The sequence below is a fragment of the Garra rufa genome, chromosome 19 (genome assembly GCF_049309525.1).
Source record: "Garra rufa chromosome 19, GarRuf1.0, whole genome shotgun sequence".
NCBI lineage: Eukaryota > Metazoa > Chordata > Actinopteri > Cypriniformes > Cyprinidae > Garra > Garra rufa.
In genome coordinates this window covers 26,289,577-26,303,036 of record NC_133379.1, presented here as the reverse complement: position 1 = coordinate 26,303,036, position 13,460 = coordinate 26,289,577, and the positions used below count along the sequence as shown (strand labels likewise).

Here is a 13,460-nt window from a genome sequence, read left to right as displayed (position 1 = left end):
ATCAGGTTTGGAATGACATTAGGGTGGATATATAAGAGTTTTAATTTTTGGATGAATTGTCCCTTTGATAAGTTCATAAACTGAGCCCGAATGTGCCAAAATTGTACCTTTAGAAGTAAAAACTTGGAAGAAGGCATGTACCTTATCTAACCCTAAAATGTGCAAATTAGTATCTTAAAGTGTGCATACTACTTAAAGGGAAAGTTCAGCTAAAATGAAGATTCTGTCATTAATTTCTCACCCATATTATTCCTAAACCTTTAAGACCTTCATTTATCTTTGGAACACCAATTAAGATATTTTTGATGAAATCCGAGAGCTTTCTGACCCTGCAGACTGCAATGCAACTGACACGTTCCAAGCACAGAAACGCAGTAAGTGCATTATTAAAATAGTGGCAATTTTTACATTTGTGAGAGAAATTTTTATAATCACCTTATTATTATAAAAACCATATTGTCTTTAATGTCAAATACTAAATTTACCAATTACTTTAATCAATATTTTAAACTGTTGTCAAAAACAGTAGACTGTTTAAAATTGTATCTGAATAGAAAACTAGCTCATAGGCAGAGATGGGCATAAATACATAGAAATGTATTTAAAATAAAAATACTGAGTGGAAAAATGTATTTAAATACAAATACAGTATTTTGTATTTTTAAAATACACAAAATACATGTGAAATTGGCCATCAAGTGCAGGCATCCCTATTAGGCTGAAATATCTGGACATATTCTGAATGCAAAACAAAAACATTTAGATGTGTACTACTGATTAGAAATGATCTTCCTTTCCCCTGCCCTGTAGGAAAAACAAAACTATTTTTTCCCCCAAACATCTTTTATTACGTTTTATCGCCATCATGACTTCAACTCAGTAACAAGAACTCAATAACACAAAGTTGATAGATAAAAAAAAAAAAAAACTATCAAAACTGATTGGCTAACAGGCAGCTAACGCTATTTATCTCCTACACTTGTCGGTGATTTTTTATTCTTTCATGTTTGCTGAAGGCAAATCTGAATGATGCACCATTTTAACTTTAATCAACAAGGAATTGATCATGATGACACCCTTACCTTAATGCAGAAAACTGAGAAAAGTCGCTGATCCAATGCTGACTCTGCTGCAGGCAGCTCATGTGCATGAGTGTTAAAGGGATAGTTCACCCAAAAATTAAAATTAGATGTTTATCTGCTTACCCCCAGGGCATCCAAGATGTAGGTGACTTTGTTTCTTCAGCAGAACACAAACAAAGATTTTTAGCTAAAACTGGTGCAGTCTGTCAGCCATATAATGGAAGTGGATGGGCACCAAACCTTTAAAAGTAAAAAAAAAAAACATGCACAGACAAATCCAAATTACACCCTGCGACTCGTGACGATACATTGATGTCCTAAGACACGAAACGATCGTTTTTTGCGAGAAACTGAATAGTATTTATATCATTTTTACCTCTGATACACCACCACGTCCATCTCTCCTGAGCACGAGCTCAGTATCCGGCTCGATCTGTCGCAAGTATACGACACTCATTGTTTACACAGTGCACAGAGATTGTGGGTATAGTGGCTATTCAAAATGGTAATTACTTGCACTTATCCTGATTGTTCAAACCGATTTAAAGCTAAAAGATTATGTTTGCTTGCACAAACTCATCCGGGACTTTTCACCGATTTCCCCTTACGGCGTTTGCGTATACTACGCCAGAGTGTGTGCACATGTCACGAGCCGGATGATAAACTCGTGCTCAGGACAGATGGACATTGCTGTGTATCAGATGTAAAAAATTATATAAATACTGTTCATTTTCTCACAAAAAACGATTGTTTCGTGTCTTAGGACATCAATGTATCGTCACGAGCCGCAGGGTGTAATTTGGATTTGTCTGTGCATGTTTTTGTTTACTTTTAATGGTCTGGTGCCCATCCACTCCCATTATATGGCTGACAGACTGCACCAGTTTTAGCTAAAAATCTTCATTTGTGTTCTACTGAGGAAACAAAGTCACCTACATCTTGGATGCCCTGGGGGTAAGCAGATAAACATCAAATTTTCATTTTTGGGTGAACTATCCCTTTAAAGTTGGGGGAGGGGTGTTAATAAAGAGGTTGATTGGAAATTGGATTGGAAAATACAAAATACTCATCTTAAATGTCTTTAAATATAAATTACATTAGATTTTCCCCAAAGGCTTTACAATACAAAATACAAAATAGTATTTTGTATTTCAAATACGTATTTTAAATACATTTATCTAAAATACTGCCCATCCCTGCTCATAGGGCTGCAATATTATGACAAAATCATTATTGTAGATTATTGATAATAATATTGAAATAGAAAACTTTTTTTGGGGTCTGTTTTTGGGCACATCACATTCTGGCTTCATAGACAAACATGTCGATCCATAACATTAGCCAAGTCTAGCACAAGTTGTGTAGAAACTCCTGTTATAATCACTGAAGCTACGAAATTAATAGGGCTGCCCCTTAAGAACAAGAAGAGGCTTGGTCGACCAAACATTTTTTATTGGCAAAGTCACAGGAAAAAAAAAAATATTCCACAGAATGTGGCGAAGTTGCACAGTCCGCGACAGACAGATCGTTAACGGCTGGTCTATGTGGTAATATAGTACGTCGGGCAGGACATCCAAATGCTCAGCTGTCATTCATCGACCTTGAATATGTTTTTTTTTATTTTAATTTTTTTTTAAAGATATCATGGAAGCTCAATCTAATGTTAGCCTAGTAAAATATGTGCTATTTAAAGCAACACTAAGTAACTTTTCCCTCAATCCTACAGGTTAGAAGCGGAATTGTCCATTACCGCTGTCGTAAATAATTTAGCCTACCGTCGTGTCACATGCACGTTATTTGTTTGAAAGGCTATCCAGGACCGGCTTTGGAAATAACGATGCCCAGTGACAAGGTAGCGTATGTTGTATGACTTCTGATAGAGGGTCGCAAAGCAAATACGAAAGTGCCGTTTCACCCTGTTATGAGTTGATGAACCACTGACATGAGTTCAGAAACATTATTTTAAGGTAAAAAAAAGTTACTTAGTGGGGCTTTAAGTGCAGAAGCTGAACAGTAGCGCGTTCACTGCATGACAGATGGAGGCGCTGGTGCGGTCACTTGCTCTTAAAATACTATGTCCCTTTTGGTCAAACAGATAAAAGTAATACATCTTTTTAATCTGTAAAGACTCCACTCTTATTTGTGTGCACTCACAATAACAACGAAATGTTGCACTTTTGTAAAATAAATAAAACAAACAGGATGCACTTTCTGTGAACTTGAGCATGAAACTTCAAAACTCTTTTGTATTTCTGGCTCAATTCAAGTAGAAAAAAATTCTTCAATTATTTAATCCATGTAAAACATGCATACAGGTGCATCACTACTGTGGAGATGACCAGCCAGTGTCACAGAGTTTATCTTTTAAGCCAAAAAACAAAGAAAGCACTAGTTTATCAAACAAAAATATTGAAACGTTAATGCAGTCTCCTTGCTGTTTTTCTTGGACACATTCAAATTACATCTGCCTGTGCACTGGCAAGCTTTTTTTTTTTTTGCATGTGCTTGTGTGCTGACTAATCTAAGTGCCTCTGATTTGCCAATGCATTCTTAAGTTCAACAGAAATGCGTTTGATTGGTTAAGGCTCAACGCTGCACAAAACAGTGTGCAAAATCAGTCTGATGCAGTGTGAGTGACTCCAATTGTCATTCCACGAATTCCATGCGTTGTTAAATTGTGCGGAGGCATTTATAGGGCGTTTTTGTTCATTTTGGTGGCATCTTTGCCATAAGCCCTCGTTCATTTCCGACCCTGATTTCTACAGATAAGATGACTTACAATTTTTTGCTCGGCCTTACTTTTTTGAACCAGAATATGGTTAATATGATAAACTAAGAGAGATGGACGTTCTACGTCAGAACCCCGGCTCCTGCTTCAGCAGCACTACACCCATGTATTGTGATACCCTTGTGAACGCATTGCAAAGAATGACATGAGAAAAAAAGTATTCTTGTAGCTTCATAACATTATGGTTGAACCACTGATGTCACATGGACTATTTTATCGATGTAAAATACTGTTTTGGCCTTGAACGTGCCAGTTGCATTGCAATGCAGGGTCAGAAAGCTCTCGGATTTCATTTTAATTATTAAAATGATCTTAATTTGTGTACTGAAGATGTACTACTATTCAACTTTTAGGAGTAAATATGGTACACAACTGTCTGTCTGTCTGTTAATACAATCTGTTGTACCCCTAAAGGAACAGCAACAGTATAACAATATGATTGCAACAGTTTATGATATCCTGCCTGGAAGAACTTCGTTATGCAAACTGTCTTTGAGCCTAATAACACAGCAACACCTTATTAAAATGGTTTGTTTAATAGGGTGTTCTCTCAAAACCTGTTTTACGTTAAGATTAATGAATGCATGTGACTCATTATATAAACAAACCAGTCATTTGATACAATTATCTTAATGTTTTTATGACAGTGACTTGGCCATTACAAAATTGGCATAGTTGTAAACCCCCTTGAGGTATCTACCTTAATTTTGCCGCAAGAGCGGGTGCCGCCATTTGTACATTTATTGTGTCTGGATTCCAGTCTCATCCGCGTCTGTACAAAACTGGCCAATTTGCTGCTTTATATTGCAAATTGGTGTCTTACCGTGTTATTTTAATGTATTATCTTAATTACAAACACACTGGTTTGTAGCCGCAAACAGTTTTACGTTTACGCCACTTTGTTATTCTTCTTGCTATTTCCCTCTAGCGTTGAATAATAAGGTGGATGTGTTGTAAACCAACTTTCTCCACAGCAATCTTGTGCTGTTTATCAGTCCTGATGCAGTTATAAACTAATTAATTGGCATTGATGTGGTTTGCTGTGTGGAGAGAAATGCTCGTTCTTGAAGGGCTTGTGAAGAAATGTGTCAAGCAATTATATTTTCGCAACAATTTGTTTACAGACTGTCTGTTGACCTAAAGGTCGCTTGCAGAATGTACAAAACAAATGTGACTTAAACACCTTGATGTGATGTGTAATAGCTACAAAATAGGTAATTATTTTATGTTTCATCACCCAAATACCAGGTCACACAAATGTACCTGTTAGTTTAAATTGCAATTATAGCATTCCCTGACCTGTTGGGTTGAGCGCTGACCTTCCAGATGTCTTAAATGTTAGCTTGTTAAATTTAATCTGGTCTTGGCTCTTCAATACATGCCAGTGTAGAAACCAGCCAGCGCATAGGCTTGTACTAAATCATTTAATTTTCTCTGCTTAATGCCATATGAGCTCAAACCATCCCCTGGACTGCAATGACTAAGCGTTTGCCAGTTATGGTACAAAATGAAAAGCATCTAAAGAGGACTTCGTACCTCAAACACGCACAAGCGCAAAGAGTTTATGAAATAATGGTCATGTCTGTTTCGTAAATTAGCTCCAAGACGGTGTCAGTTTCCTCACGTTCAAGGGAAAATCCGCACCATGTTGTGAGCTTACATAGAAAGTCTAGATATGCACCTCTTCCTTCCTCAAGAAAAAGTTATACTCTTGTTTGTCTTCATAAATTATTCAAATAGCATGACATCAGCAGAATTGAAATCATTATTCTACAGCTCACAATGTTTTGCATGCACAGTCTCTTTTGTTGTTGGGGTTGTAATAGTTTTAATAAATAAAAATACTATGCATTTGTGCTGTACAGAATTAGGGTGTGATTTAAAGGTTTGCAGATCAAATTCAGCTCTGTCACCTTGAATATGCTTTGAGGTGTCAGTTTCTCTCACTCTGGAATAATTGGCAGAACCCTGGTGGGGTCACCGGCAGGGAACGCTGAGCTCTTTCTTTCTTAGCCAGAAAGAAAAAGTTCACCTATGTACTATCATGTAGAATTTAGTGCATTAGGTTATACTTCAGTTGATATTAATGCATCAGGTTATACTTCAGTTAATATAAGTTGTATAAAGCCGTAATGCATTTTGATGATAAATGTCTTGCTGTTTAATGCTTTGGCTCTAGTTTGTCTAATGGACTTTCTATTATTATAACGTAGCCTCTTAACATGCAGTAGATGGTATTTAAAGAAAAATGATATTGACTCAAAGCTCTTTTTCATTTAGGATGGCTTCACGCCCCTGCTTTTGTCAGCCAGACATGCACACGCAGAGGTCTGCCAGAGTTTATTGGATTGGGGCGCTGACATCAACGATAGAGACAAAAATGGCAGGTATGATTCTAGTCATCAGTCATAATATTAAGACTGCTGATAAGAAAAGTTTCTCAGTTTAAAGGTCCACTGAAGTGCCTTGAAACAGGCAGCGTTATTCTATGTGGTGACGTACTTTTAACTGAAACAAAAACATATCGCCCAGCCCCGCCCACTAATTTTGAATAGCCAATAGCGTTCCATTAATATCTGCTCGGGCAAGAGCCGTTGAGCTCGGTAAAGCCGCATTTGTAAGCTTATGACAGCCACAGACTAATAAATTACCCCACAGATTCAATACCAAACTTGCTAAAACGAAATAGTGATCATAATCATGCTGAGGCTGTGTAGTTTAATACATGCCGTCCGCACATATGAGCGCATATGATCTGCTCCGGCCGGGTTAATGCGTCTCTGTGTAGGGGGCGGGACATTACGGACTCTAGAGAGCATTTGATTGGACAGAACGTTTGATGAGAAACTGAAGTGCACGGTGATATCATCCAAATCCTTGATTCATATTGGCGGAAGTGACGAGACTGTAAGTTTTGAATGCCCATATCTTGTAAACGCGAATTTTGTCTTTGTTTTGCAGCACACTAGCTTATAGATAACCTTAAAGCTAATATATTCATACTAAAAGCCAAAAAACTTTCATTTTGATTTCAGGGGGACTTTAAACATTACATCCTGGTATTATAAAGTGTCATGTGAGCTGAAGAAACTAAATTGGGATGCCAACAGTGCAGTGGTGTGCGGTGGTGTTTTGAAATGAGGAGGCAAAATCCTCAGATTCTTTTTTTTTTTCCAAATCAAAATCAATTATAAATTCATGTCCCAGTCACATTTTCTTGGTTAAACATTACTTACACTATCAGAAAAAGAAATATATTTTATATTTTGACATTAACAATGTAATCAATATACTATTTATTAAAGTCAAATATGAATCTCATCAAGGTTGTGTTTTTAGGCATTTTACATTTATTCCAAAATAACTCAAGCTAGCAACAATTTAAACAATATATTTCATTTGTGAACTTCTGTTCAGTTATTCTTTTTAATATACCTTTTCACATTTCTGGGTTTCTCATCAGCGAAAGTCATCATAGTTGGGTTAACTTTGAGAGCAGTGAATGGGAGAGTATAACACAAATATATTTTTTGCATTCCCATTAGCTCAAATAGCAAAAGAAAACTGTGAGAGACTGATAACGGCAGTCAGTAGAGATAACAATGTCAAATTTACCATCCCCCCCATAGACGCTGCATTAGAAACACTCTCGCATTAGCGTTACAATTTATTTTTTTTAATTTGATGCAAAGGTGATATAATACAAAGTATAGCGTTATAAATGCACATACATTAAAAAAAAAACACTCTCGCATTAGCGTTATTTTTTTTTGTTTACTTTGATGCAAAGGTGATATATTACAAATTATAGCATTATAAATGCACATACATTTAAAAAAAAAAATCAAAACTCGAAGATTTATTAATTTTTCGGATCATCAGTCATCAAAGCTTGGTAAATATTGGTCACAGACACAGAGTTATACTTGTAATTTTACCAAGCTGATTACTCACTAAAAACTCCCACATATCATAAGTATTTTTTTGACATAGCAAAATGGTTATATCTAAATGTGTGAGTTGTTTTTTTTTTTTTTAAATTAGTCTTCCTATTAACGCCATTATTTTGTTCATTCGGACTGTTTTGCGAATGCAGAAAGCACATGAACACGAGGCGGTATTTATCGCATTAACCAATCACAGATGAACATAACCAGTCATATCCAATCATATCTTGATCAGTGTTGTAATTACTTATAGTTAGTTACTTCTCAAAAATAGTAGAGTTAGTAACTGAGTTACTAATCATAGAATTAACTAATTACAATAGAAAGTAACTATTGTGTTACTTTAAAAAAAAAAATCAAATATGTCAAATAACTTAGATGCCTCCAATATTAAATATGTTAAATGAATAAAACGTACACTAATCTACAATATTTTAATGTTGCTGTGGGAGATTCCAGGGGCTAAATATCACATTATTGGGGTCGCTTCAACCGACGGACATGAAAAACATCCCACAGATGAGAATAAGGTATCGTTTGAAACAGCAAAGGCTTTACTTTTCTTTGTGTATAGTCATAACAATAACAGAACAATTTACTTTTGTAAAATAAAGAAAATAAACACGGTGTGCTTTCTGCCGTTTTGGTCTCCGTCACCTCTCTTCACAGACACGTGAATAAAACAACTTGAATCTCTGAAACATTACATACATAAGAAATATATGTATAGAAAGCTTGAAATGTTTTTAAATGGAGCAAGTCAAATACAAATATTCTCTCCGTATGATTAACTCATCATTAATGTAATCATGGGCATCAGTGGCTCGGCTTTTTAAATTTTAAACATCCACATGAGACGCACGGACATATAGGTAAACTCCCACATCATTTCCGTAAACAAACGTGAACGTTCAAGTACATCTCGGCTACTTTCGTTTCTGGAAGAAGACGCGCTGAGAGGAATAAGCCAGAATTTACCTCAGTAGAAGAACGCAATGCGATGCACAGCTTTGCAGGTCCTATGGCTAAAAGAAAGTCTACTCTACTATTTTATTGTCAGTAATGGCGTTTGATTACTCGTTACTGAAAAAAGTAATGACGGTAACGCTGTTTATTTATAACACAGTATTCCCATCACTGATCGTGATGGAGGCATTGCCTCCTTGGAGGAAACACCCCTGCAACAGTGGAACTAAACTGCAGCATTTTTATTTGTTCTTATTTATTTATTTAGTGTAAACCATGGTGCATCTTTTTTCAGAACATTTGAAAAAGTAGTTGCATATTAATGCATCCTTGCTGAATAGAAGTATTCATTTCTGACAGCAAACTTTTGAACAGTAGTGTAAGTGACGTGCTGTTGTCTGTGCAGAACCGCAGTGATGTTGGCCAGTGAGAGCAGCTGTCCGGCCGCTGTCGAGCTGCTGGTACAGAGGGGAGCCGACCTGCAAATGGTGGACTCGTTGGGCCATGACGTGCTTCATTACGCCAAACTGTCAAGCAGCAGCGAGGTCCAAACCGTTCTCAACACAACCCTTCACAGACAGCAATCTGAGTCAGGTACACTCATATGAATGCGATGCCAAATTCCACATTCCAAATAATTAAAATACCACTGGTCATTATTTTGTGGAGCTGCTTGTAAATCTATGTAGTTGCTGTTCTGTAATAACCAAATGACACTCCACTTAAAAGTGAACAGTAACATTTCTTCACATACCAGTGTGAGATCTGTGATTTAACTAATTTTGCACAAGCTGTTGTCTGAACATCATGTCGGCACAACTGCGATTTGGCTGTAACCACAAGCCTGTTGTTGTTCAGTGTAAAATATTCACTGAAGAAAGCCTGGTTTCTGCAACTTCATTTTTTTCTCCCAGTGGTATTAAAAAAACGGTTGATATTTTTTGTTTGTGGATTGTCATCCTGAATGTGTTCCCTTCATGTTGCACATGAGCTTTTTGGCTCAACATAGCCATCTAGTGGCGATTTAAAAAAAATGCCTCCCCCTTCCACATGTCCAGGTAGTGAAAGAGAAAGTTAATCAATATATTTGCTAAATTTCTCTGATGTGTTTGTGAAGTAATGAAACAAGAAATGAATAGGACAGCATAACTAATGACATGACATGACATTTAAATTTTTCATATCTTAACCCCCACTCGGTTTTCTCCTCTTGTATCTTTGTATGAGCAGATAAGACTTCAGCGAGAACCCCTCAGGTAAGCTAGTTAATTTTCATTTCATTTATTTTCTTCCCCTCAGACTTGATGGTTTTTCTCATTTTCTGATTGATAGAAACAGCAAAGGTTCTCCGTAGATGCTTAAAATTCACATTTTAACTGAATGCGTAGTTTACTGGTGACAGTAGTGCCAACCTCAAGCCAGGATTTTTGATTCCCTTTTCACATTTGATAAACATTCCCACAATGCACTGAGAAATTTGCACTAGCGTTTGCCTCACGCTGTAGTGATGATTGTTTTCTTTTTCCATACTAAGTATACAGTGTTTATTTCACTAACCGCTTAAACACTTTACCTCGTCTTCCTCTCTCGTTTTGCCACTCTCCTTATCACGCACACAATCTCAGCATGGTCAAAAGTTAAATGAAGACAGAAGCTCCACCCCCAAAAAGAGAAAAGCACCTCCTCCTCCCATTAGCCCAATCCAGGTAAACGCACATAGTGCTCAATCTGTGATATCTGCACTTTCTAAAAGACTTAGATGCAATTAGAGTTAAAGTCAAAAGTTTACATACACTTTGCACAATCTGCGAAATAAGAGGGATCATACAAAATGCATGATATTTTTTTTTATTTTAGTACTGCCCTGAATAAAGTATTTTACATAAAAGATGTTTACATATTAGGGCTGCAACTAAGGATTATTTTGATAATCGATTAGTTCACCGACTAATTTTTCAATTAATCGATTAGTTGGCTTAAAAATGTCAATTATTTTTTTATTTTTAAAATCACACTGTTCCACATTCTAAATGCTATGAACACACAGTGCTAAACAATTTACAACAATTCACCTGTCGTAATAAAGAGAAAAGACAAATATCTGAAGAAAAACACACTAACAAGCATAAAATACAGTGTTTCTGCTATTTATTCTGCCGTGTCGGTGTTTAGTGTCCCGCCTACAGCGGCATCAGCGAGCGCAAGAGCCTTCAGCAGAGTTCCACGTTCAGATGCACGCAGTAAGATTAAACTGGCCGCAAAGCCCCAGCTAAAGTAATTACCATGAATGTGGCAGGGGAAAAAATTAAGGAGATATTCAAATTATTTATTAATTAACTAGTATTTTCTGAGTCAGTGTCGCAAAGATCTGCTCACTGGACGCGCTTTTAAAGCCTAAATGCATCTTTATGGATTAGGCCTATATCTAATAAAAGAGTTTTGTTTTCGATTTGAATTATTTCGTTTTATAGTAGTGCAGTAATAATTTAAAGTAAATGTATTACTCTTACATTTATGAGCAAAAATGAAGTTTCACATGGCGCTTGCACCTTCATGTCCTGTAAAGCTTTCACTCTGCGCACAAACGATTAGATGTGCGCCTATAGGGCCTACACATTTATCAAAGTTAAACGATTAAACTAATATTGTGATATGCTTATAGTTTTTTATATATATATATATATCTAAGGATTTTAATTTATATCGTGATGATTTGAGAAGGCTAAATTCATATGTCGGCCGCTGGGCGCTTCGTTACTTTAAAAAAACAAAAACTTGTATTTCACAAATAAAAAGTGTTCCAAATATATTTCTAAATTAACTTTATAAAATAAAGAAACGAAAATAAATGTAATTACCTTGTTATTAAAAACAGCAGCTGCGCAATGGGGAAGAGAAAGACAGGTTCCAGTCGGAATCGAGCCAGTAATTCTGATCAGCTGTCGAGGTTGTTTTTTGCAACTAATGTTTGTTTATTAGCCTATCTAACTCTTTTTTAGGCTACTTTCTTATTTAAATGTTTTATTTCGTTGATTTATTTTAGCGTTTTGTAGGTTGCTTCTTCAACGACGGAGTTGCTAAACACGCTCGTTTGTTAATGTTTGAGGCTCATTTCTTTATATAGCTATAAACACCGCACCGCCGTAGTTGGTAAAATCTGCCACCGTCACAGCCCTGGCCTATAGTTCCTACCCTTCATAAATACGTGCACTACATATTGTATTTAAATCTAAATTTAACATTCAACGGCAGACATAAATGTTTTTGCGCTGACTCAGTGTCTCCCTGTCTGTGTTCTTTGTTCCGGCTGTCTGACGCTCATTCAGTAAAGATTTAAACAGACTGCCAGGATGGACTTTTATTCATAAATGGAAATGCTTGTGTGAATTTGTGACATTTAAAGATAAGGATATGACCGTAAACTAAAAGTTTTCATACTGAGGATGCGAACGGATCTGTCAAAGCGCCTCACAGGGCAAGCCATTACGCTATCAGCTTCAAAATTGAGACAGTTTAAAATAAAGAATTCTCATGTTTTGGGCAGCTCAGATCACGTATCTCTCCTGCAGCATCTCAGTCTGTTTCCTCCACTATTCTTAGATGCATTATTATAGACATGCCTCATTCAGTGCTGTAATTTGACGTGATCATCTGACGTGCACGTGCACTGTGGGCGGACCCGACTAATCGATAATGAGAATCGTTGTCGACGAATTTCATTATCGATAATAATCGATTTTATCGATTAGTTGTTGCAGCCCTATTACATATAGTCCACAAGAGAAAATAAAAGTTGAATTGATAAAAATGATCCCGTTCAAAAGTTTACATACTCTTGATTCTTAATACTGTGTTGTTACCTAAATGATCCACAGCTGTGTTTTTTTTTTTCTCATGAATCTCTTGTTTTTCCTGAACAGTTAAACTGCCTGCTGTTCTTCAGAGAAATCCTTCAGGTCCTACAAATTTCTATGGTTTTTCAGCATTTTTGAGTATTTGCATTTCCATTCCAAAATGACTGTATGATTTTGAGATGCATCTTTTCACACTGAGGACAACTGAGGGACTCATATGCAACTATTACAGAAGGTTTTAACGCTTACTGATGCTTCAAAAGGAAAAACAATGCATTAAGTGAAAAAAATTAATTTGAAGATCAGGGTAAATTTAACTTATTTTGTCTTCTGGGAAACATTTAAGTATCTTCTGTAGCTTTGGAAGGGCAGTACTAAATGAAAAAAATCTTCATTCTGTTCTGTTCAAAAGTTTACACCCCCGGCTCTTAATGCATCGTGATTCCTCATGGAGCATCAGTGAGCATTTGAACCTTCTGTAATAATTGCATATGACTCCCTCAGTTGTCCTTAGTGTAAAAAGATGGATCTCAAAATTTTACAGCCATTGTTGGAAAGAGTTCAAATACACTAAAAATTCTGACTAAAAAAACAAAAACAAATAATTTATGGGACCTAAAGGACTTTTCTGAAGAACAGTGGCAAAAATAATAATGAACCAAAAAAAAAAACACAGCTGTGGATCTTCAGGTAACAACACAGTATTAAGAATCAAGTGTATGTAAACTTTTGAACAACCTTTTTATAAATTCAACTATTATTTTCTTTTTTAGACTATATATAAATGTCTTTTATGTGAAATATCTTATTTAGGTCAGTACTA

General features: G+C 36.1%; 1 protein-coding gene across 3 annotated transcripts in view; it reads left to right on the top strand.

Annotated features, from left to right (window-relative positions):
- The window catches only part of rai14 (retinoic acid induced 14), a 65,413-nt gene that overhangs the window by 44,903 nt on the left and 7,050 nt on the right, over positions 1 to 13,460 (top strand). For all 3 annotated transcript variants that reach the window (XM_073824879.1, XM_073824878.1, XM_073824877.1), the window contains exons 8-11: positions 6,151 to 6,257; positions 9,190 to 9,377; positions 10,014 to 10,039; positions 10,409 to 10,489. In XM_073824879.1, coding sequence (XP_073680980.1) covers positions 6,151 to 6,257; positions 9,190 to 9,377; positions 10,014 to 10,039; positions 10,409 to 10,489 — 402 coding nt within the window. The remainder of the gene's footprint in view (positions 1 to 6,150; positions 6,258 to 9,189; positions 9,378 to 10,013; positions 10,040 to 10,408; positions 10,490 to 13,460) is intronic.